Raw genomic sequence first — 25,769 nt, 5'->3', positions numbered from 1 at the left:
TTGTTTGTTTTGTTGTGAAAAGGAGCCGGTTCATCATTTGTTTTTCGATTGTGTTGTAGCTGGACACCTGTGGAACTTAACTCTGTTATTTTTTATAGAACCCGTGGAGCTGAAGTAAAATGAAGTTCATACTAGTTTGCAATGTTTTTTTCTGCTTCTGCCCTATGGAGCCTCTGGGAACTGAGAAATAGTTTATGCTTCCAGGAGGCTTCTTGGAAGGATATGAAATCCCTCTTGCTGAAGGTTGCTGCTATGATCCAAAGTTGGTCGATCCTATGTCCACCAAGCCATGTTCAGGAGTTCAACTCCAGGCTTTTGGATTTTACGAAGGCTAGCAACGACCGATGAGAATCATGTGATGATATCCAAGAACAAGTGTTGTACATGAATGCAATAAACTGGAGGTCCAATACTTTACCGCATGAAGCCAAGGCTCTGCCGTCAGGAAGCTTGTTTTTTTTTGGAAGGGACTTGACTCTCTGGCAAATGGCTTGATATAACTACGCTAGGTTTATCTTGTGAGATGGAAGTGTTTTTTGTTCTGGCTCCTTCATTGCTATTTCCAGTTTGCTTTAAACGGGACTGATGGATGTAACCCATCCGAATGCTATAATAACGTTCTGATCTTGATAGTGTAAGACAGGGGCTTGGCCCTATTAACTCTTAAAAAAAGTTGACCATTTATTATGCTATTCATACACAGGTCTTGTATATACTAAACTTAAAACAAACCGGGCATTCCCAAGATAGCAAGCCTTTCTCCCGTCATGGACGTGAAATGAAATGTTTGGAGCAAAGCTAAGCCGGGAACTCTGACGACACGACGCGGCCGCAGGCAACGAGTAGCCAAAGAATTGAGCACTAAAAGATACATCCACCACTCGACCAATCTGTTGTGGGAGCAGGTAAGTCTACTCATAATTGCCCTGTTCACTTGATTTATTACAAAAGAAAAATATTATTTATTAACGAAAAAACACGACTTATAAGTCAAGCGGACACGACTATTCGTTATAGCTTTGCTCCAATCAGGCATGCTGATGTCGCAGACGAAGTCGGCAAAGGAAAGGCTGGAGCCCGGAGCAGGTAGATGCGTGACAGCGAAAGGCGTTGATGGGTAGGAGGGAATAGGGATATGGAGACAAGGGAGGATGAATGGAATATGGAGACAAGGCAGGATGGATTGTAGGATATTTCACTTGGTTGATGACTTGTGGAATGTGTGCAGCCATAGAATAGTTGCCGGACCATGCACGATGAAAAGGTTGAAATGACTGAGCCTATGGATCCGCATCGACCTGTATCAATAAAGTCTGCAGGGGGAATCTGTAGATGGATTCGTGTTCACAGTGCGGATGATTGATGGGATGAAAGAAACAGAAAGTGTGAATTTTAGGTCCTATAACTAGACAACCCTCCGCCGAGGATAAAACTTCTGAAGTTGTCCTAATTCAATTATTTTTAAGTTTGACCAAATTCTATAGAAAAGGACACTAATATTTATATGACATAGAATAAGTATAGTTAGAACATGAAATATATTTTCATACTATACCTTTCGGGGTCTTAGATCGTAGTACTCTTTTATTTAAAATTAATCAAACTCAAAGCTTGACTAGATACCTAAATGCATAATAAACGGTACGTATCCAGAAACATCAAAACAACCTATATAATTTAAGAAATTTAGGATGGAGTATCAACCTGGTAAAAAAGTGGACTGATCGATGGGGCAGAACAATAGATGTGGTCATTCAAAGGTTGACGGGCATCCAGAAAGTCTCCCTGGGCTAGGGTACCTTTTGCTCAGTAAAGTTACAACAGCACATTAGAGGCCAATGGTAGGGCAGTTAAAGAAACTGTTCTCCAGAAAGAGAGAGAGATGTTCCTAACAGCCAAGATTATATCCATGCCTTAGCCCTTAAGACGAGCATTTCAAAATGAATTAATTCGAAACCAAATCCAGTTACAATAAGAGTTGCTATGATTTTACAAAGATGACTTACTGGATTAGGCCACGTATTTGGACGATACAAGGTACTCATGAGAACTAATAAAAAATGCCCTCATCCAGGCATGCAGGGCTTTTCCCCATTACTAAAAGAAACATTGAAATATTTCCAGATATGAACTGTCTGAAACCACTTCGCCTTCTAGCAATGTAAGAACCGTTTATTACTCCACAAAACTGGTTTGATCGCAGTACATTATGAAAATCTTGTTCCTAAATTTCCCAATCTTGCCTAGACTTATAGTTTATAAATCTCCAGTTTAGCCACTTCTATCGGATCTTCCCATTTGTGCCAAAATCTAAACAAACAAAAAACCAAGTAAAGATTGACAATAAATCTAATGGTTGTATATAAATAATGGTAAAAACAACAATCATAGGTAGCCAACTGGAACTTGGACGGTGGAAATGACTTCACGGAGTTGAAGTGCACCGGCAGTCCTTAAACTTTCCATGTGGTTCATCTAGGCCCTAAACTTGCTAAGTGTGCCACTTGAGGTCCAGAGTTCCCTAATTAGCATAAAGTTGACTATGTGGTATGGCAACATGTAATGTGGCATGAAGGGGACATGATCCTAAGCACTGGTGAGCAGCAGGTGGGAAGTGATTATGGAGTGTTTTGGTGGGGTTTGAATAGAGAGTAATGATGGGCGGGTTTTTTAGCTCCTAGCTAAATGGAGAAGTGATTCTCACAAAAAAAAACTGCTCCAAGGAGCGCTGCTAAACAGCCCCGGCTCCACTTAATGTACCACATACATGATTGCTCGCTTATTAGGGTGATTTGGACCTCCAATGGCACACTCGACAAGTTGGGATCCACACGTGCATTTTTAGAGTTTATTATGGACCTAGATGGTACTGCATACAATTTTCAAGACCACCAATGTAACTAACTCAACTTCACATGTATGGTTAGGAACTTTCGACTTGAAAGAAATGTAGCAAGGTTCAAAAGCTACAAACTTGTGGCTTAAAAAAATTAGGAATATTCAAAGTTAATCAAAATACAAACTACTGACATTCAGAAGAAAATCCTTTATTGAATGCAAACACACTTACTCCTATCATCAGACTACTGAACAAATATCCATATCCATACAAACTGACAAACATTTAAAGGAAATTGGACTGACATATCCATATGTGAGGATTTGAACAAACTACTATAAAGAAAAATGCTTCAATGCATGGATTGATATGGCCCTCAGCTAAACAAGGTAGGTAACATCTCTAGTACAGGGAGAGTACCACTAAACCTATAAAAAAAGTGTACACAAAAATTGTATTACATATAAGCATGGATGATAACAACCTTACTTGCTAATTTGAAATTAGCAATCAAAAGATTCCATGTAACCACACCGGTAACTTTGAGGTTGCTGGCTTGCTGCTGTTCAAGTTAGCATGCTAGGTAGCTCTTCTGTACAACTTTTTGTAGGTGTAGCATTACTAGTTCCAGAAATCACTAAAAGCATATTTCATCCTACTGTTTGATGTCTATTATTTCAGGAAATATCAAAATTCGAAACTTTTATGACCAAATGACAATACAAAACACAAAATAAAGTAAACATCAAGGATGGTACAAATGTGAAGTGAAATAGATATAATATATATGTGGGAGAGGAACCTTCGAGATGCTATGGCACTGCTAACTGCTTTTGTTTCTTGCATCCTTATGCTGGTAAGTAAGATTCTAACATCAGTTGTGTTTTTGCATGTGGTGGTGACACGATATCAACAACGAGGTACGTGAACTTCCATGTCCGATCAGAATTATCTTTGAACATCTCTGAATACACTTTTCCAGCTCCATGTGGCCCACGGATGAGAAAGTTCACCTGAAAAAAATGCATGTGAACAGCGTAAAAATAGCTATATGAACAATATGACTTAACATCAATGCAACCTTAGTGCTTCCTTTCCAATTTAGCAAAAACAATATCTACGAGCACAACAAAAAATGTAAACAGGATCTTCTCTGGTGTTGATACTGCTCTCAGGATTGATATTAGCAATGAAGGCAAATAATTCTCATCTTAGTACCTCCCCCTATGTTATGATTCACAATTAAGCTCTTCCCATGCTGCTTGCTGTTGTTTAAGGAGAATAATTGGCTCATTGCTGTATGCTGCTAAGGGACTAATGAACTCTCAGAGAGCAGTTTCCCAACAATGTTGCAGAAGAGAGAGCATAACTGTAACAGGTAAAGTTGCCACTTTCTTATTGACTATGCTACAGTAGACCTAAGGTTTAGGGTTTAGGGGTTAGGGTTTAGGTGCAAGAAAACAGAAGAATGGAAGAAGACACAACAGAAGAGACAAGAATGTGTTCTACCTCCACATGTTCAACGCCATCCTCATCTGTCCAAATCTTATTTGGAATTCTTTGCCGAGCTGCACGATTTCTAGTTTCCTGGCCATATCCAGTAATAGGGTGGCCAATCCTTGACGTGACCTGACAAAATATATAAAACTAGTAAGAGAGGGAAAGTACAACTATCTACAGGAAAATAACATGATCAACGAAAACCTGGCTATCACTCTGAATTCTTGCTAGAGCTTTCCCAAATATCTTGTACCTGTTGGGTGGTTATACAATGCACAAGCGTTAGCTAATCTTCCTTCAGCTTCAAAAATATTATTTATTTATTTATAAAACAGGCATATGGGCAATCAATATGCCAGACAAAAGCACCAAACACCAAATTATTATGTTGAGTTTCAACTTTAGCCTACCCCCAACTTACTTGGAGTAAAGGGCTTTGTTGTTGTTGTTCAGCTTTAACATAATGCAATGCATAGTACTTTCGGTAGTGAATCAACATTCTTACAGGTTATAGGATAAAAATGCAGTATGCACCAGAATAGGGCTTGTGACAACGGAACAAAAACAGAAAGATCTATGGTATTTGGTCTCATCTTCATTTTTCAAGATAGCAAAAGTTTGTTCATATCAGGTAGCACACCAACCTATAAGTGTGACGCAAAGTTGCAGATAATAAAGCTTCCTATTCCTATACTGCACAAAATGCCACTCTATGAACCAAGGAAATGAAAAGCATAGACACATGTGCCTTAGACAATGATGCATCCAGATTAAGAAGATGTATATATAAACTAGTAAAAAGGGCAAAAAGAAGTTCCACATTACACATCATATTGACTGTTAATTTGTACAGTGCACATAAAGATGGGATTAGTGTTACGATCTGAAGAATGACCACTACGAAATTCTTTTTTCTCAAATACACAGGAGATGTGTATCATATCATTAAAGAACCACCGCGAAATTCTGACAAGGAAATTTTGTAGAACTTAAAAGAATATGGTAATAATTACTATTTATTAACACATTTGTAATATCAAAATACAATTAGTCATAGTTGTATCACTTATCATTCTGCAAAGTTCAAACAGAAGCCAAATAACAAATGCAAGGGACTTACTCTTTTGGCTCAAATATAAGCTCTTTGAACACAGCATATCCAGCCACCCCTGCAATTCCGAGTCCAGCAAGTATTACAAGACTATAAGAGGCGCCTTCAGTAAATGTCACTGGCTTCTCAGGTATATTGTAGGTAATATCATCAAAGGGATGTTCTGTGGTTGACAAGTCTTTCCCTTCCTGCGAACAAAGAGGACAGTTCCTTACAAGTAACCAAAAAAAACCATAAAAATGTGCAACAGCATTATAGCTATAAGACGTATTCTGCTTGCAATATAATTAACAAACATTTGTTTGACTAATGAAACCAGTAATATCAGTTAGCTACGGTATACAAGTTCTATCAAGAACTAAATGACTAAAAGACCCCAAAAATCTGACTGTTGGTGTCTTAGGTGATTAAAACTGTCAAGCAGTATAACAATAAACAAAACTCGAAGTCTTCTCCAGCAGAATGCTGTGAATGGAAAACTGGAACACAGTAAACACACGCTGAAACTTTGAGTCTTTTCCATCAGAGCGCTTTCTCACATATGACAGAGATGCCTTGTAGAAAATAGCACTGTAACTGCAACACTACAAGTACTGCTGGCTTTGGCTAAATGATTGGCATAATTGGGTTTGCTCATATGGGACCACTGAGATTATGGATCCATAAGACAAAAATCTTTGAAGCAGACCATCACAAAACAGTGTCTAGCAACTACCTCTACATCCTTTTTTTGCGAAAGCAACTACCTCTACATCTGTAGTAATGTAACTGGTGAAACATAAACTTTTCAACATATGCAGGATCACAAATTTGGAATAGCTCTTAATAATCATTTTTGATGAAATTTTGGTTGTCCAAAACCACATTACAGGGGCTAATGCATATAAATAAGCCAATATATGCGGTCAAGCTGTTGCCATTCAAGGTTTTAGGCATAGTAATCCAATGTAGAAAGCACAACAACAACAACAACAACATAGCCTTTCAGTCCCAAGCAAGTTGGGGTAGGCTAGAGTTGAAACCCACCAAGAGCCCCAAGTCATAGTTCAGGCACTTCAATAGCTGCTTTCCAAGTACTCCTATTCAAACATAGATCTCTAGGTATATCCCAAGCTTTCAAATCTCTTTTTATTGCCTCCCCCAATGTCAATTTCGGTCTTCCTCTACCTCTCCTCATATTATTAGCTTGGTTTCGGACTCCACAATGCACTGGCGCCTCTGGAGTCTCCTTTGGACATGGTCAAACCACCTCAACCGATGTTGGACAAGCTTTTCTTCAATTGGTGCTACCTCTAGGCGATCACGTATATCATCGTTCCGAACTCGGTCCATTCTGTGTGACCGCAAATCCATCACAACGTATGCATTTCTGCAACACTTAGTTGTTGAACATGTCGAATCTTTGTAGGCCAACATTCTGCTCCATACAACATAGCCGGTCTAATCGCCGTTCTATAGAACTTGTCTTTTAGCTTTTGTGGTACCCTCTTGTCACAGAGAATGCCAGAAGCTTGTCGCCACTTGATCCACCCTGCTTTGATTCTATGGCTAACGTCCGCATCAATATCTCCATCCCTCTGTAGCATCGATCCCAGATACCGAAAGGTATCCTTCTTAGGCACTACTTGACCTTCCAAACTCACATCTCCCTCCTCCTGTACAACTCCGTCAAAGTCGCATCTCATGTATTCGATTTTAGTTCTGTTCAATCTAAAACCTTTAAACTCAAGGGTCTGCCGCCATAACTCTAGTTTCCTATTTACTCCCGCCTGGCTTTCGTCCATTAACACTACATTATCAGCGAACAACATACACCAAGGGATATCCCCTTGTATGTTCCTGGTAACCTCACGTTCGAGCTAATTTATGTATAATCCACAGGTGTTCAGTAATTCAAATGATGCATGATCACAAGTACATGTGGGATTGGATTTGGGAAATCCAAAGTCCAATTTGTTAGTCGCTGAATTCTCACTCTTGGTAGTAGGAGAATTCTTACTCTCATCGAGAGAGGATGACACTAGGAGTTGGGACAATTTTCTAGTTTATTTCTCAATGTCATGCCAACCTGAGGGGTTGGGGATACATATTTATAGGCTGCTAGCCAGCCGAGCATATGCCAAGATGCTAGTCTAAGATGCTAATATGTTGTCCTAAGATGCCTCTAATATGCTGTCCTAAGATGATGTCCAGTCAAGATGCTGTTGTCCTCCAGTCCCTGCTGTCCTCCAGTCAAGGATGCTGGGCAGCAAGACCACCATGCTGTTGCAGCCCCACAAAACCTGCTGCAGCCCCACAAAGACCACAGAGACTTATCCCATCATTCTCCCCCTAAGTCTTGTGCGTCGTCTTGTGGGAAAGTTAAACCATCCCGGTCCTGGAGCAGAGCTCAAAGAACTTGATCCTCCCAAGGGGCTTGGTGAGCAGGTCCGCAAGCTGGTCCTTGGTGTTGATGTAGCTCGCCTTAATGCTCCCTTCCTCCAAACAGCCTCGGATAAAGTGGTACCTCACCCGGATGTGCTTGATGCGTTCATGGAAGACGGGGTTCTTTGCCAGGGCCAGAGCGGACTTGTTGTCCACCCTGAGCTCCACCGCTCTAGTGTCTCTGCCGAGGAGATCACCAAGCAGTCGAGCGAACCAGAGCGCCTGAGTCGAAGCGGTGGAGGCCGCTATGTACTCGGCCTCGCAGCTGGACAGGGCCACCACCTGCTGCTTGACCGACTGCCAGCTCACGAGACACTTGCCGAGGAAGAAGAGGATCCCGCTCGTGCTCTTGCTGGTGTCGATGTCGCCGGCGTGGTCGCTATCGCTGTACCCGACGAAGTGTGCCGCCCCAGGGCACCTAGGGTAGTAGAGGCCGTGGTCGAGAGTCCCCGCAACATAGCGGATGATCCTCTTCACAGCCTGCTGGTGCTCCGTCGTCGGTCGCTACATGAACCGACTAACGTAGCCGACGGAGAATGCCAAGTCCGGCCGTGTGTGGGCGAGGTAGCGAAGGCTCCCCACAAGACGCCGGTACTGCGTAGCGTCCACCTCCTCCGTCGTACTGTCGCGGCTCAGCTTCAGCCTCTCTTCCATCGGAGTGAGAGCTGGGTTGCGGTCGGTGAGCCCAGCTAGCTCAACGACGCGTTTGGCGTAGGCGGTCTGTCGAAGCGTAATCCCGGAGTCATCCTGGTGCACCTCGATTCCCAGGTAGAAGGAGAGAGGCCCCAGGTCACTCATCTGGAAGGTGGCCTTCATCTCTTCCTTAAATGCCGCCACCTCCGCATCCTTTGTGCCGGTGATCACCAAGTCGTCGACGTAGACACCCACCAGCAGAGCATTTCCTCCACTGCCCCGTCGATAGATGGCCGCCTTGTGCGGGCTTTGCTCGAAGCCCATCCCCTTTAGCGTGGAATCCAGCTTGGCATTCCACGCCCTCGGTGCCTGTCGCAAGCCATAGAGGGCCTTGCGCAGGCGGAGCACCTTGCCCTCCTTGCCGGAGATCGCAAATCCCGGCGGCTGGTGCACGTAGACCTCCTCCTTCAAGTCGCCGTTAAGGAACGCCGACTTGACGTCCATGTGATGAACACGCTAGCCCTCCTGGGCAGCTAGCGCAAGGAGGAGTCGCACGGACTCCATCCGTGCCATGGGAGCGAAGGCGTTGTCGAAGTCGACCCCCTCCTGCTGCACGAAACATCGTGCCACCAAGCGAGCCTTGTGCTTGACGATGGCGCCGGCTTCATCCCTCTTCAGCTTGTACACCCACTTAAGGGTGATCGCGCGGTGACCACGAGGAAGGTCAGCAAGCTCCCAGGAGCGGTTGTTCTCAACCGCATCCATCTCCAACTGCATCGCGGCGCGCCATGCCGCGTGTTTCTCGGCCTCTACAAACGACCGAGGCTCGCCGTCGTCACACGCAAGGTGCAACTGCGCCTGCAGGTCGTGAGGCATCGGTCCCGGCACCGGCTGGTCGCCGAGAAGGTTCTCCATCGTACGGTACCGCAACGGCTCGCCGTCGTGGTACGCGTCGATGCGCTCCTCGTCGTGAGAGAGCCGAGTAGCGAGCTCAACCGGGCTGTGCTCGACACGAGCTGGTGTTGAAGTAGACGTGCCCGGAGAGGTGCCTGTCGGTGCTGGAGTGCGTGGCGGTGCCGGCTGTGGTGGAGTCGGCGAAGGACTCATCGCAGCCGAGGTCCTGGCTGGAGAGCGTGATGCTGTCAGAGTAGCAGGCGCCGGAGTCGGTGGATGCTCGAGGACTGGGGTAGACGCGCTCGTTGAAGAAGAGCTGCCTACTCCCCCAGCTCCCTCGAAGTGGACGTACTCGACAGTGAAGTCGTCGTACGTCGGAGCCGAGCCGTCGTCCACCGCCCTGTCCCAAGCTGATGATGGAGTTCCTCAACGCGGGGATGTAGTAGACTCCGGTGAGCAGCCTGTGCTCACCAGACACAGTGATGAAGATGACGGAGCCAGCGCCCTTGATCTCCACGCCGGAGGCATCCCCAAACTTGACAGAGCCTCGGACGCTAGAGTCAAGCTCGGTGAAGAACTCCCGTCGACCGATCATGTGATGGGTGGCGCCGGTGTCGAGGCACCACCCGTCAGTCTTGTCGTTGCCGAAGCCATCGCCGAGGAGGGCGTGTGCTTTTGGCTCGTCAAGGTGGAGGAGAGCCGCTGCGGCCGGTGCCGCTGGAGGTAGCTCGATGCTTGCATGTGCCATGAACAGAGCCGGCTCTTCCTCCTCCGCCTGTGCGACGTGGGCGTGACCGCGTCGTGGCTGTCGACAGTCCTTGGCCCAATGGCCAAGCTAGCCGCAGTTGCGGCAAGCATCGTCTCGTGCCGGCTGTGCCTGCCGACGGCGCTGCCCTGGGCGCCTCCGCGGGCATCACCCTCGGCACGTCCTCGCACCCCAGCCTAGGTGTCTCTACGCGCCTTGCGCAGCTTGCCACGCTTGCGGCCGCCTGTCGCGGAAGAAGGCTCCCCCTTCCGGTCACCTTGGCTGGCAAGCCACGGCTCCCGAGTGAGAAGGAGCTTCCCACCAGTGGTGATGGGCCCCGAGAGGGGCTGTGGCTCATCGCTGTCGACGACCTTGAGGCGACCTATCGCCTCCTCGATCGACATCGTGGAGAGATCCAGCAGAGACTCGATCGAGCGAACCATCTGCTTGTACTTCTCGGGGACGCAGCGAAGAGCTTTTCGACAGCTCTCTCCTCGCCGTAGGTGTCATCGCCGAACTGCACCATCTTCTGCAACAGAGTGTTGAGATGGAGAGCGAAGTCATGAAGGCCAGGTTCTCCCACTCCTTGCGAAGTGCCTGCAGTGTGGACTTGCGGGCGCGGTCGCTGCCGATGCGTGCCGCAGCGATGGCGTCCCAAGCCTCCTTGGCAGTCCGCTTGTTGGTAAGCGAGAACTGCATCTCGGGCGGGACTGCAGCGATGAGGGCATCCAGCGCCCGTCGATCTAGGTCGTAGTCGACGTCGTCGTACCGGACTGCCTCCCACATGTGCCACACCTGGAGCTTTACCCTCATCACCGCAGCCCACTCGACGTAGTTGGTCTTGGTGAGAGGGTAGGCCACCCACCGCCGGGGCCGACGTCCCTGACGACAGCCTGGAGCCCGTGGTAACCACGGTACCGATCCGGGGAGAGAGAGCCACGCTGCCTGTGAAGGCCGCGCTCTCCATCGACCCGTCCGCCACCGTCGCCGTGCGCGCCTCCTCCAGGAGCGCCGCCGGCGCGTCTGCGCCTGTCTGGGCTGCCGCCGCGCTCGTGGGCGTGCGCGGCTCCTCCAGGAGCGCCACCGCCGTGCGCGCCTCTTCCAGGAGCGCCGCCAGCGCGTCCGCGCCTGTCTGGGCTGCCGCCACGCTCGTGGGCGTGCGCGGCTGCCCTAGGAGCGCCACCGCCATGCGCGCCTTCTCTAGGAGCGCCGCCAGCGCGTCCGCGCCTGTCTGGGCTGCCGCCACGCTCGTGGGCGTGCGCGGCTGCCCACTGCGCCGCCCGCGCTCACGCTGCCTCCCTCTCTAGCAGCTCAAGGTCTGCATCGGCGGTGCCGTCAGCGGAAATGGAGCTGCCGATGCTGCCGCGCAGAGCCTCGACCTCCGTTGCCGCCGCACGCTCTGCATCCGCCGCCGCCGCTGCTTCCGCCTCCGCTCTGGCTAGTGCCAACTCCGCCGCTGCCAGCCTCGACGCCCTTGCCGCCGCCGTGGCGGTCTCTGCCGCCGCTCGCTCACGTTCCTCTGCCGCGGCAAGTTCGGCCTCCTGCCGACGCCGCGTGCTCGAGGCGACCGAGCGCTGAGACTGCCCTGCGGACATGACGCGCTACCGGGGGGCTGCTGCGTGGGGAGAGGGCTACTTCAGACTCGTCTGCGCAGAGGGAGAGGAGTGAACAGGAGCGGCCGGAGGAGCTGCTGCTGCCAACAGCTGGGGCTGTTGTGGGGCTGGGAGAGAAGATGAGCAAGAGATGCTCAGGCTACAGGATAATACGGCTCCGATACCAATTGTTAATCGCTGAATTCTTACTCTTGGTAGTAGCAGAATTCTTACTCTCATCGAGAAAGGATGACACTAGGAGTTGGGGCAATTTTCTGGTTTATTTCCAAATGCCATACCAACCTGAGGACTTGGGGATACATATTTATAGGCTGCTAGCCAGCCAAGCATATGCCAAGATGCTAGTCTAAGATGCTAATATGCTGTCCTCTAAGATGTTGTCCTAAGATGCCTCTAAGATGCTGTCCTAAGATGCTGTCTAAGATGCTGTCCAGTCAAGATGTTGTCCAGTCAAGATGTTGTTGTCCTCCAGTCCCTGCTGTCCTCCAGTCAAGGGTGCTGGGCAGCAAGACCACCATGCTATTGCAGCCCCACAAAGACTGCTGCAGCCCCACAATGACCACAGACTTATCCCATCAATTACAACCACCATAGCAGCATATCACAAGATGGATAATATTAATTCAAATTTATGCAGCAAAGGATCAGAGGCAAGTAGGAACATACTCCATCCGTCCCAAAATAAATCAACTTCTAGAGTTGTACCAAGTCAAACTATTTAAGTTTGACTAACTTTATAGAAAACAATAACAACATTTATGACGCCAAATAAGTACACTATGAAAATATATTTCATTGTGTATCTAATAATACTAATTTTGCATCATAAATATTGGTGTTCTTTTCTATGAATTCAGTCAATCTTAAGAAAGTTCGACTTAGGAGTTAGGACAATTCTAGATGTTGATCCATTTTGGGACGGGAAGAGTATATAAACGCATTACATTGAACAATTTAAATCAGCAAGCAGAACTGAAATACAAACCTGTTTTGCCTTCTGGTCTGAAGCTTGTGTAGAGTAAGATGCACATGGCCTTACGGAACAAGGAAATACTTTGCAGCACTCATAACGGGTAGTCAAAGGACCTGAAGTGTTTGGCCTAGTCACGTACCACCTTGAATTTTTCAAAGACGAAGCTGGATGTTTTCCCAAAGAAAACTATGTCAGCATTAACAAATCCTAACGTGGAAAAAGTAGTGCGGAAGAATATCGGTCCAGATCGAGCAAAAATGCACACAAAAGATATTTTTCGAGTGCTTGGAAATCAATGAAATTATGATGAGACTAGATAGCTGAGAAACCATTCTTTGTAATCATAGCCATGCATACTCATAACATGGAACACAAGTAGAACAACCTTAAAGACAGATTGGAATCAATTTTATGAATTGAAAAAACTGAGCAGTTTGCATCGACTGGATCATAATGAGGAGGGTTACACACAGAATTATCATAATCATGTATCAAATTATCACTAATTCACTACTGAAAGGTTTTATCAACACCTTTTGACTCTCCAGTTCTGAATAATTCAACCTAGAGTTTTGTTTTACCTTTGGCAAGTTCATTCAAATGCATCCAATGTATGCAAAGTATCACATCCAGTCATAATAGATGCAGTGTTGCAATGGCAGTACATTATCATGGAAGGTTTACTAAATCAGTATGGCAGTATAGAAGGGCTCTTTGAAGTATCTGTTGCGGTAAGATTGAGAAATAGAGCATGAATATTATGACAACAGGTACAGATTTGCCAGCTTTATTCTGATTATACAGGCTAAAAGATTCTAAGTTGACCTAGGAGCTCATATGGAAGCCACCGAACACTTTACTCTGATTTGCAATGTCAACATATACTTAAAGCAGCTAAACTAAAAACTAGATAAGCATACATAATGTTTAAATTGTTATGCAGTATCCATCCAGCACTGCAAAACAAGCCCAGTTTCACCAATGCAACAATAACAGGAATAATAACAAAACAAAATATTTAATAGCAGCAACTTGGCCAATCAAACACAGAGCTTTAATTCAGAGGTGGGAGTTGACCTTCAGCCTTAGCAACATCCTGTAGTTAAGAGACAAGGAAGCGTTAAGGAAAAACAGACTTCCAAGTATATATTTCCAAACAAGAAGAAAATGCTATAAGGAAATTACAATGTGAAGAACTTCCGAAAGCCCAAAAAGATCTATGCAATCAGAGATCAGAAACACGATTGCATTGTGTTTCATACAGATAGAGCACCAGCACATGCATTGCTTATGACATGACTAGCAGAATAGGCTGGCATTACAGAATAATAGAAGTTCAATGATCCCTAGCACTAGTAGCTAGTAAGCACCACCCCGCACAACAACTGTTGCTTCAGTGGAAACACAGAGCACCAGTTCAGTCCCTTCAGGAACCTAACCTGACACCATATCACAATCACAGACAGCAACGCCGGAAGAGGCAACGCAGAGATCGGCACGGGCATTCTGTCGAACACCCTGAGGGGAGGTTTAGAGGGGTTTAGGGTTTTCCTCCATCGCTGCTGCTGGATTACCTTGGAGACAGCGGTGCCGGCGCAGGGAGCCTGCGGCGCGTGGCGAGCGGAGGCCTCCACTGCGGTGGCGAGGCGGCGGTGCAGGAGCAGCCTCGTGACCCGGGAGGCCATGGGGGCGTGACTCGTATACTTGGGGGAGGGGTTGAGGAAGCGGAGAGGAGAAAGAGAACGGCTTGGATGGCTTCTCGGCTTTATTCTGGGCCTCGTTTAGTTCGTGGCAAAGTTGGCGTTTATACAGTGTTTGATGTGACGGCGAATACTGTAGCACTTTCGTTTGTATTTGTGAATTATTATCAAACATTGACTAATTAGGCTCAAAAGATTCGTCTCGTAAAGTTCAACCAAACTGTACAATTAGTTTTTGATTGCATCTACATTTAGTACTCCATGTATGTACCGCAAGTTTGATGTGACGAGGAATCTTCTTTTTGCATAGTATCAAAGTTGGGAGTTTTGGAGTAACTAAACATGGCCCTGATGCTCCGCGGCGACGGGGTGGGTTGGAGTTTTTGCTTTTTGCACCTCCAAAACTCGTCTCGGTCGGCTACGCCATTAGGTTAGCAAACTTGAGGACGATAAACACGGATTTAAATGAAATGAAACTTAGCTTAATGAAACTTAGCTTAATTCCACTCTAATTCATTTTAACATATGTGGATTGAGATAAATACATACGTATCAAACAAGATCTTAAAATAAGTACATTGATATTGTCTTATAGTTAATCTCATACAGTGCCACATAATTATAAGACGACTTGAGAGACTACAATAAATTATCCTATAAGTCAGTCTCCTATATGCTAGCAGGCTTGACCTACTATACTTGATTGTTTGCATGCCGAAAGAATATTCTATGAGCCTCAAGCAATGCCATAAAAGACAAAGCAAGTAGTGCTCCTATCTCACTGAAACAATAAGCAAGACGGGGCCTGAAATCAATGGAAAGTATATCTTGAAAAGTCTAGGTGAATGACATAAGCAAGTACTTCACTTCAATCCAGCAAGATCAATTCTTTTTTCCGTGGTTTGATAGCTAGGACAGCATAAGATAAGTGAGAGATTGTTTTCTTTCCTTCCTTAATTTGTGGATATAATAATAAAATATTTGTGAGTTGCATGATAATAACTACTTGTACAATGGTGTGTAAGTTGTCTCGTAGTCCTAAAGTTTAGCTCATGAGATGATTATTTCGTGAAACAACAACCTCTTTCTCTCCCCTTATCTCTTTCCTCCACATAAGAAAAAATCCTACGTGGCACTGCATGAGGAGTATGAGACCGCTGGCGTGTAGCAATGTAATTGCCCTTAGGGGGTGTTCGATCCAGAGGCTAAGGTTTAGTCTGTGTCACATCGGACGTTTAGATGCTAACTAGGAAGATTAAACATGGACTAATTATAAAACTAATTGCACAGATCTTTCATCGTATATCCAAAATAAAAACATCTCACGATCGTTGTTACTGAAAGGATTTCGATTCGCGGCCACTAGCTGGGAGTATCCACGGATTTTTGGCTATTGATGATGAGCCCTAAAAAGAATAAGGAGGGAGTAGTAGATTATATGTGTGTTTTAATAATTAGTTAGTTCATAATAAGGGTCGGTGATTCTCATTTTGGATGAATTTATAGAAAAATGTTGAACTGGGCACTGGTTCTCAAATTACGTTCTAAGAGGATATATGGTTGGGGGAGACAGTCTCTAAAATTATAACAACCGCTATGCAATTCTTTTTATAGCCGATTTAATGTTTAAATTAAGTTTGAGTTAGACACATTTATTTTTATTTTTATTTAATATAATAGGTAGTTTGATTCTCTTGGTCATAAGGTATGAAATCAGATATTTATTCCTTTATTTAAAAAATAGGCGCTTTGCTATTAAAAAAATTGAATGTGATTTTTGTAATATTCTACTTGTAGCCAATCCTCACTATTACTTGAGTGTTAATGAAGCGTGGACAATTAGTACATATAAACGCATGGTTCAAGTTTTGATAGGGAATTAAAACGACCAAATTCTGACCACGGTATTTTTTTAATGCCTTAGATACTTCAAGTACAAGTTGTAGTATCTGAACTTACGTATAAATTCACACCACAAGCGGCACTCGCGCACGCACACACGTTGAACACAAGCTAAGCCTACTACTTCTATACCTAAAGACACACACGAGGTCGAGAGGTGCTCGAATATCATCAGACTCCAAGTGTGACGGGCGTGGCACCTTGAACATTATGGAATATCCATGCTTGAGGCTGCAAAGAAAATAGGGAAAACCCCTGGTGCGACCTGCGTCAAGCAGGACTCCAACCCAGACCGTGGGGCTCTAGTGAGCAACTCCCACCACTGAGCCATCGGCTCATTCGCCTAACTCTTTATTCTACTGCGTCTAGCCTATGAGGAATAGTTTAGATTTTATGTACTTTATGTTGGTAATTAGATTTAGATTTGAGGGATATTTTAAGTTATTTTTTAGGATAGTAAATATCAGAATTTATATATTTTATATCATCTTTCATGAACGAAAAATATGGATAGTTTTAAAAGCTAACACAATGATTGGTTTGTATTATCTTTAACAATCGTGTGATTTAGATGCAAATTTAGGGATTATTTAAATTTTTTTACAGGTGTGTATTTTTATGCAAGTTGAGAGGTTAATTTATGCATTTTTTTTTTTGCACTGGCGAATGTGAATATTTTTTAGGAAAAAAATAAATTAATGGCTATTTTGATTATGATAATTAGACATCTGGTAAAAATGTTCACATTCACCATTAGGAAATTAAATAGATTTTTTAGGATTTATTCTTTTCCTAAGGCGTCTCACGAGAATTAATATGAAGCCTCTGTTTAAAGCCTTAAAATATATAGGTGGTATATAGGGCCATTTTGGATTAGCGTATGAATATTAGCCCCATATATATTTGGATCCTAGACTAAAATGTGCATAAATGTCTAGCAATGAACTATTGGTCTTTGTTAGCTAGTTGTTGGCTAATGAACTACTCTCCGCTTCAAATTATAAGCCAGTTATTGGCTAATGAGCTACTCTGTTTCAAACTATAAGTCGTTTTGGCTTTGACTTTTACTATACATATGCTATGTTTAGATACATGACAAAAAATTATGCGTATGTAAAAAAGGCAAAACGACTTATGATTTAAAATAAAAGGAGTAACAGGTAGCCAATAGGTTAACTGAAAATTAGTTCATGCATTAGCCCTTCTTCTATTTGGGTAGACTAAAGCTAATTTTTGGCTAGTACTAGTACTTGTTAGCCTCTGAGATCAAAAGAGTCCCATCTCCACTTGGAGTTATTAAACTAAAACCAAGTCACCAGCTCACAACATAGCGGGAATTAAGCCAAAGTCTGGATTGTTCTTAGAAAAAATCCAAAAATAAACCGTCTTATTGCTGTTCGAGAGATACTGCCGATTTCATCGCTCATCTTGCCTTGAACCTTGGTGCAACCCAGTGGTCGTCAAACATATCAACTGGCGCCAAAATTGCAGCTACGTCCGCCTACTACAAGTGAAGTGACTCAGACCACGGGGACGAAGCAGGCCTTGGCGTCCTCGCCCGCCCACTGTAGCGCGTTCCACCAGTGCTTGTCGCACTCGATCCGCACGGTACCCTGCTGCCCGCGCGCCGGGCGCATCGGAATCCTCTTCAGCCGTGGGCACCCCCTCGTCTGTAGGCGCCGCAGCTCCGGGAACGCGCACTCCCCCTCGGCTCGGATGGCCTCCAGCTTCGGCAGCCCCAGTAGGGCCAGCACCCTCAGCCGCGGGAACACGACCACCTCTTCCGTGGCACTGCCGCCGTCCTCCGCGCCACCCAGCAGCCTCGTTAGCCCGTTGCACCCGCTGAGGTTCAGCGACTCTAGGCAGGGGAGGTGCTGCACCCACGTCGCGTGCGTTAGGCTGTGGCACGCGCCCATGCCGACATCGCGGAGGTTGGACCCGGCGGCATGGGACCACGCCATGACGCTCAGCTTCGTGAGGAACCCAAACTTGATGATCTCCAGCCTGGGCATGTGCGCGTCGGCTGTGATCTCCTCGACGTCGGACGAGTACACCGCCAGCTCCCGCAGGCTCTCCTGCATGCCGCCAAGCTCCGGCGCGTGCTCCGCGGACAGCAGCGGAATGGCGCGCTCCCCTTCTAGCTTGCGCAGCTGGAGCGACCGGGCGCGCACGCCCGGCGCTAGCCGCGCGAGGCGCTCCACGTCGCGGGTGTTGTCGAGCCAGATGCTGAGCGACGCCATGCGCGCGCCGCTGCTCTCGAGGTCGTCAATGACTGGCGCGACGTAGTTGTCCGCGACGGAGACGATGCTCGCGGTGAACAGCTCCAGCACCTGCAGCTTCCCAAGCCGCGAGATCAGCCCCGTTGGTATCGTGATCTGGATGTAGTAGTTATCGCGCAGGTAGAAGTACTCGAGCTGACCCAGGTTGCCCAGCTCCATCGGCAGTGACAGGATCTTGTTCTTGGATAGGTTGAGGTACTTCAGGTTGACCAAGCAGCAGATCTCCATGGGGAAGGCGTCCTCAATGCCGGTGTCCTCGAGGTCCAGGTACGTGAGCTTGGTGAAATGCTGGATCGCCTGGAGCATCCTCTTCGGCAGGGCCTTGTTGAACTGGAGCATCAGCGACGACGGCTGCGTGTCCGCGAGGGCACTGGCCACCTTCGCCAGGGCGTCCTCGATGGTGTTGTGCATCAGGGACACGCGCTGCGCGCCGCGCCACAGCGCCTCCTCGCGCGGGGGCTCCCTGAGCCCGGCGCCTGCGCGGACAAGCCACTTGCCGGGAGCGAACCGGAGCGCCACGTCGCGCACAACGTCGTGCAGCCTGACGTGAGTGTCTGACGGGAACATGTTGTAGCGGTGGTTGTGCCCCGGCTCCAGCAGGCGCGCGTCCTTCAGGATCGCGATCACGGAGAGCCCGAACCTGTGGGCCTCTTCGATGTCGCCGAGACCGGGGAGCAGGCCGAGTCCGATCCAGCTCTGCACGAGCTCCTCCTTGAAGATGCTGTGGTCCTCCGGCCATAGCGCGCAGGTCAGGAAGCATTCCCTCACCATGTCGCTCTCCAGATTGTCGTAGCAGAACTTCACTAGCGCGTGCGTGCTCTTGTCCAAGCGGGGCGTGCCGGAGGGCAGCGACGCCTTGAGGGTGTCGAGTGCGTTGGACCACTCCTCTGGTGTGCGCTTATTTGACATGGCGCGGCCGACGGTGACGAGGGCCAAAGGCAAGCACTTGCATTCGGCGGCGACCTGTTTGATGGCAAAACAAGTTAGCCTGAAGAAATCAGATATGTTTGTAACTGGAAATTCAGATACTTATGTCAAATGAAAATATGAAACATTTGTAATTAAAAATCCAATATTATCTTGATATTTCTGCCAAGAAATACGAACACATTTAAAGACTGAAAAATGGGCCATACACTGACATTAAGCGTTGCCGTTTGCCAATACTGACGTTCTAGCACACGCCAACACAATTAGTGACAAGACATGATATTTTGCGGGGGAAATGATTTAAGAACTCATCTGTTTATAAAACAAGAATGGACATTATAAAATAATTAGGTCGCCCTTGGGTAACGTCTGAACTTTTTTCCCAATAATTATCCAAGGCCCTTGGATCAATGTCATCCATCTCAGGACCCGTTTAGATGCGGAATTTTTGGCTTTTGGCTACTGTAGCATTTTCGTTTGTATTTGACAAAAAATATCCAATTATAGACTATTTAGGCTTAAAAGATTCGTCTCGCCAATTACAGACAAACTGTGCAATTAGTTATTCTTTGTACCTACATTTAATGCTCCATGCATGTGCCGCAAGATTTGATGTGACGGGGAATCTTGAAAAATTTTGGATTTTGGGTGGGATCTAAACAGGGCCTTAGATCAGTCAAAAAGTAGATGTTCTTGGATCAACATCAACTTGGTTGCCCCTCCTAAATTTTAGTTGTTGTCCCATCGAATATTTGGACACATGCATAGAGTATTAAATATATATTAATTACGAAACTAATTACATAGTTTACGACTAATTTGCGAGACAAATATTTTGAGTCTAATTAGTCCATGATTTGACAATGTTTTGATACAGTAAACATATGCTAATGACGGATTAGTTAGGCTTAAAAAATTCATCTCGTGGAGTACTGACGGATTATGTAATTTATTTTTTTATTAGTATCCGAACATTCTATGCAACATCCTCTCGACACACCTCATAAATTTTAGTAACCGGATCAAACAGCCCCTAGACCCACAAATAGGCATACAACGGCCCTTTCATAATTAAAAAATCCATACAACTGTAACTGGAAAATAAATACTCGTAATAAGTACTAGTAGGCTAGAGGGGACTGAAAAAATTGGATATATGGCTAATTATTAGTTAGCTAAAAATTAACTAAAATTAGCTCTAGGGCATCTATGCAGGAAGGCTAATAGATGAGTTAATTTTATAGTCTTTAACTAGTTGCTAGCCAACTGGCTAATGTTAATTTGAGCTAATTTTTAGTCCAATTAGTAACTAGTCTTAGGTCATCCAAACAGATCCAAGATAGATATTGCATTTGGAAGGGCAAACTTTTGGCCAATAATTGCTTTATTATTAAATAGTACTACTAAACCAATATGTAGCCTAACTAGTAACTAGTCTTAGATCATCCAAATAGTCTTTTGTGAAACAAAACGTATGTTATAAGATAAAACAAAATGGATGTTATAAGACCATGTAAAAATGTGCTTTGTTGTTATTATGGTTTTGTATTACGGGATACATTGAAATTCAAATGGGGGGAATATTATAGATGGAGTGATAATAAATACCGTAGCAAAAACATTATCTGAACAGATAAGCTGGTTACCTGTCTAGCAAGTGCAGGAATTTGAGTGTGTCCATGGATGGTGTCGCCGCCAACATTAGCTTGAAACAGGCTCCACGCATCCTCCTCGTTCAAGCACTCCATCTTGATCTTGTTGCGGCAGCCCATGTCAGCGCACAGCGCCTCGCTCCTCGACGCCACTATGATCTTCCTCACCTTGCCGTTGGCCATGCCGAGGGGCTGCGGGATGCCGACCCTCTCCAGGTCCAGGCGTTCCCACACGCCGTCCAGCAGCAGGAGGAAGCTCTTGTCCCTCAGGAAGCTCAGGATCCCGGCGGCCTGCGCCTGCTCCGTGGGCGCGTCGCGCAGGCCGAGCACGGACACGACCTCCCTCTGGAGCTTGGCCACCGTGCAGTCCCTGGAGGCCGCGACGAGCAGGACGTGGTCGAAGCGCGCGACACGGCCGCACACCTCGCACACCAGCTTGAGCACCGTGGTCTTGCCCACGCCGCCTGCGCCCCAGACGCCGAGCGCGGCGTCGCAGTCGCCGAGGAAGCGGAGCGCCTCGTTGAGGTAGGCCCTCGCGGGCCCCGCCTCCGCGGGGAGGTCCACCAGCTCCTCGGGGTCGCAGAGCAGAGGCGGCGGCGCCTGCGGCGTGGCCAGCGCGGCGTCGAGGATCGCGGCGCCCTGCTCCCGGAGCGCCCACACCGCCTTGATCTGCTTCTCGGCCAGCCCCGCGATCGGACCCGTGGGGAGGAAGAGGTACTGCACCAGGCGGACCACGTACAGCTGCCCGCCGTCGTGCCGCGCCTTGATGGACGCCAACTCGTCCTGCGCCTCCTGCACGCGCCGCAGCCACGCGCGCACGGGATCCGACGACGGCGCCGGGTCGTGGCCCAGCACCTCGGACCGCTGCCGCAGCAGGGCCTCCACCGCGTCGGCCAGCTCCTTGACGCGCCGGTCGGTGCCGGCCAGCGGCTGCCACCACTTGCCGAAGAACAGCACCAGCACCGCGCCGCCGAGGGCGAGCGAGGCGAGCACGGCCGCGAGCTGCAGCTCCATCGATCTCCGCCGATCTGATCGACCTGCAACCAGCCCAAGATCGCTCGGCGGTGCTCTTCGATCTCCCGTACGTTGAAGGCACGGTGGTGCTAGACTGCTAGGGAGACAACGGCGGCATATGCGTGTGCGCGATAGCCACTGAGGCGCGGCTGGGTTTAAGAGGACGGGGTGAGTAGGTGGGGCGGTGAGAGGGGAGTTAATGGTGCAGTGAATGGTGAGCGGAATCGGTTGGTCGAAGCCAGACGCCTGCCGGACAGCAAGAGCGTGACCTGTGGTGTGGGCGACCGGCACAGGAATGGAGGCAGCGGGGTGAGGAGGAGCTCGGGGTTGGAGATCCATCCTCCAAACTGGCAGGCTGGCCATGAGCCCATGACCATGAGTGGCCATGCCGTTCGGCAGCTCCACCGGCTGCATTCATTCACGCCATGGACGCGCGATGCTCGCTTGCTCAGCTCCTGTGGTGTGGGGCTCTGCCCTCACTACTGCGGTGAAGGCAGACGGAGGCGCGAATTACTGTTTCGACTTTCGAACATCCAGGGCACGTCCAAGTCCCAAACTGTGTGCGATAGCCGATAAACCACTGGTTCTCACATCTGCTAGGTTCTCCAGGGCACGCGCCATGAGAAGCCAGATAACAGCAACTGTTAGCCTAGAATTTGCAATGAAATTTAAAATAGAGAAATCGTCACGACCGGGAAAAAAACAAGAGTGAGATGGTCTTTTCTCTGTGACTTAGCACCGTCACCACTCTAAAGTAAGGGAAGTATAAAATAAGAAAGAAAAATAAAAGGGTTACAATTGACAAATAGAAAAGATTTTAAATTTAGGTCTTAAATAAGATAATAGAAGTTTTTTTGGACAGAGATTCGAACAAGACGAATTGATCCCATTGCTCCTTCCCAACTAACACGGTACAATTTAGAATGTTTTTTTTTTAGAAAAGTAGAATGTGTGCGATTATAAACTTTAAAGTAACCACAAGTGTGCTTGCGAATGTTAAGAACTTAAGCCCAACTGACCAACAGCATGTTCGGCTGGCTGGGCTGGATCGCGGATTATTTACTGCTGGTTGGTTTGGCTGGTTTGGTACGAGAAAAAAATACTATTTCAGTTTATAATCAACGATCGTATACGATCGTTTATGGCCTGCTGTCGGGTACCACGAGAAAGGGTCCCCTAAGCAACAATCGAAAAAATCGCTTATACCCTGTCAAAGTCAAAGCCGAGGGATAACTATTGGCCGAACCCCAGCCGTGTCCGAAGCCACCGACTCTCCGCCTCGTCAGAGGCCTCGCACGAGAGGCCTCGGACGGCCTACCAGTTTTCCGTCTCGCTCGAGGCCTCGCTCGGAGGGCCTCGGCCGAGGAACCAATCCTCCGTCTCGCCCGAGGCCCCGCGCGTACAGACTCGGACGAGACGCCGATTCTCCGCCTCGCTCAAGGCCGGCTCGGCAAAACAACCCCGTCGCCTCCGCCTCGACCAACTTCTCGGACAAGACATCATGTCCGACCGGCGCGTTCGACCGCTCCCGCGATATCAGCCGAACGATGGTTCGACGCAGCGGCATGGCTGACTGGACACCGGTCACATCGACGCCACGCCGTCCAGGACTGGACAGGGGTTACCGACCACTGTGCTTGGTATTGTGCCCACGAACGGCGCCTGTACTGCACTGTGCTACCTAACCCCTGCTCCGGAAACAACGCGGCGTGGGGAGTCAAGTCCAGGTTACTATAGCCTCGGAATCAGTGTACAGAACCAACTGCTCCCGCCACGCCTCGGCAGTCTACTCCGGGGGCTCGGCAACCTCGGGATCCGTGCCTGCCGAGCCCCCTACGACGGCTCAGCCTCGGCACCAGCTGGGCCTCGGCTTCTCACGCAGTCAACGCACAGCAGCCAGCACGTCGCTCGCCAGGCCCTGCGTCCATCCATCACTGGAGCTCCCACGCCGCACAAGATCGGCTGTGACCGGCGCGTTGCTCCAACACTCAAGGGCGAGATGTCTCCATCAACCATGCTGTCATATTAATAGGCTACAGGGCTTGGACATACCGCCCCTGTTTGCACGACGCCGCTTAGTTAACACATGTATCACCCATGTCCCCCCTTCAACTTTAAAAGAGAGGGATTTGGGGCCATTTCAGGGGGGTGGACAGGTTCACGAGGTAGACGAACACACACTCAACACTCTGTAACACGCGCACTTCTCCGCCGCCTGAGATCAACATCTCAAGCAATCTACGCCGCTCCACGCAGAGACCTAGGACTAGCTCCCTCTCTCACCCTGCTTGTAACCCCCTACTACGAGCATTTCGGTGCAAGGAATACAAGATCGATCTCTCAGACTAGACGTAGGGCACCCGTTGCTCGAACCAGAATAAACCTTGTATCTCTTTGCATCACCATCCGGGATTAGGGGCACATAGCACGTTTTTACTAGTTGGTTGAGGACCCATAGGTCCAAAACACCGACAGTTGGCGCGCCAGGTAGGGGCTCTGCGTGTCAGCTTCATCTGCCTAACAAGTTCCGGATGGCAGATCCCGTATGACCACTGTGTCTCGGCACGGTGATCTGGTTCAGGAGCCTAGAGTTCATATCTTTAGGATGTGAGTACGATATGGTACTTCTCACACCCCGAGCCCCACCGACCGATGACGACGTCACGCACCCGCAGCCTAGGCGCAGGCGGCACCCGGGTGGCCGCTCTCGTCGTGCTCGCTAGGCACGACGCGAGCGGGGCCACCCTGACACCACGTCAACTCAGGGCGACATGCCGCTCTCCACCGGTATCCCACCCCCAGCTATTGGCACAAGGTCCCTGGTTGGGGACCTATCTAGCCTGAGCCTGGACAGGGGAAAGATGCTGGTGGCGCACGACGACGCCTCGGCATCGAGCTCTGCCCCGCCACATCCTGAGGAGTCAACTTCGGTGGAGCAAGGCTCGGCGATGGCACCATCCCCGTATCCCTTTGGGTTGAGAAATGCCGCCGCCACCTATGCATCGAGCTCTGCCCCGCCACGTCCTAAGGAGTCAACTTCGGTGGAGCAAGGCTCGGCGATGGCACCATCCCCGTATCCCTTCGGGTTGAGAAATGCCACCGCCACCTATGCTTCCGCTTACGCTTCTACTCACACAGAGCCCTCAGGACGCCACCAACGCTTCGTCCTCGATTTTGGCACCACGACTTTGACTCACTCCCACGCTGAGTCCTCGGAAGAGGACGAGGCGTGGGCCAGAGTGGACTTCTCTAGACTTCGCGACCCTGAAGCCATGCGTCGCTTCCTAGCCACGAGCGACTATTGCTTTGGCTACTCCGACTCTGATGACGAAGGCACTTATGATCCCACTCGTGAGTGCTTCCACGTCGGACTCGGGATGCCAAGCACGGGCGATGAGGACGAGGGGGCAGGCAACCATACCTCGCTTCGCCAAGGAGCGGGTGATGCCACACCCTCACGCATTGTCCCACCAGCAGCGCGGAATGAGAACCTTGCCCTCGGACAACTTCGATGCCCGGACATGGAGCAGCTTCGTGAGCTTCAGGCCAAGGTCGAACAA

At 48.2% G+C, this 25,769-nt stretch overlaps 2 protein-coding genes across 2 annotated transcripts; both read right to left on the bottom strand.

The window, feature by feature from the left end:
• Nucleotides 1-1,921: 1,921 nt before the first annotated feature.
• On the bottom strand, nt 1,922-14,488 carry LOC136502315 (probable mitochondrial import inner membrane translocase subunit TIM21). Its single transcript, XM_066497767.1, has 8 exons — nt 14,307-14,488; nt 13,810-13,828; nt 12,745-12,896; nt 5,460-5,638; nt 4,544-4,592; nt 4,349-4,468; nt 3,642-3,852; nt 1,922-2,310 (listed from the first exon to the last, which is right to left on the bottom strand). Exons 1-7 carry the CDS (start codon nt 14,415-14,417, stop codon nt 3,688-3,690), a joined length of 795 nt encoding a protein of 264 aa, XP_066353864.1. The 5' UTR covers nt 14,418-14,488; the 3' UTR covers nt 1,922-2,310; nt 3,642-3,687.
• A 3,018-nt stretch (nt 14,489-17,506) lies between these two features.
• LOC136502305 (disease resistance protein RPS2-like) lies at nt 17,507-22,326 on the bottom strand. The gene is made up of 2 exons (XM_066497758.1): nt 21,190-22,326; nt 17,507-19,576 (listed from the first exon to the last, which is right to left on the bottom strand). The coding sequence occupies exons 1-2, from the start codon at nt 22,207-22,209 to the stop codon at nt 17,855-17,857; spliced, it is 2,742 nt and encodes a 913-aa protein (XP_066353855.1). The 5' UTR covers nt 22,210-22,326; the 3' UTR covers nt 17,507-17,854.
• Nucleotides 22,327-25,769: the final 3,443 nt, after the last annotated feature.

This window comes from Miscanthus floridulus, chromosome 1 (assembly GCF_019320115.1).
Source record: "Miscanthus floridulus cultivar M001 chromosome 1, ASM1932011v1, whole genome shotgun sequence".
NCBI lineage: Eukaryota > Viridiplantae > Streptophyta > Magnoliopsida > Poales > Poaceae > Miscanthus > Miscanthus floridulus.
Note: the sequence above shows the minus strand (reverse complement) of the source record. Positions and strands in the feature narration are given on the sequence as shown.

Excerpts from the sequence above, each read along its gene's own strand:
- LOC136502315 (XM_066497767.1), bottom strand. The coding sequence starts at position 14,417 with ATGGCCTCCCGGGTCACGAGGCTGCTCCTGCACCGCCGCCTCGCCACC. Across the intron at positions 5,639-12,744 it reads CAGACCAGAAGGCAAAACAG|GAAGGGAAAGACTTGTCAAC; the intron begins GTTTGTATTTCA and ends CTTTGTTCGCAG. Across the intron at positions 4,593-5,459 it reads CTTATATTTGAGCCAAAAGA|GTACAAGATATTTGGGAAAG; the intron begins GTAAGTCCCTTG and ends ACCACCCAACAG.
- LOC136502305 (XM_066497758.1), bottom strand. The coding sequence starts at position 22,209 with ATGGAGCTGCAGCTCGCGGCCGTGCTCGCCTCGCTCGCCCTCGGCGGC. Across the intron at positions 19,577-21,189 it reads TTCCTGCACTTGCTAGACAG|GTCGCCGCCGAATGCAAGTG; the intron begins GTAACCAGCTTA and ends GCCATCAAACAG.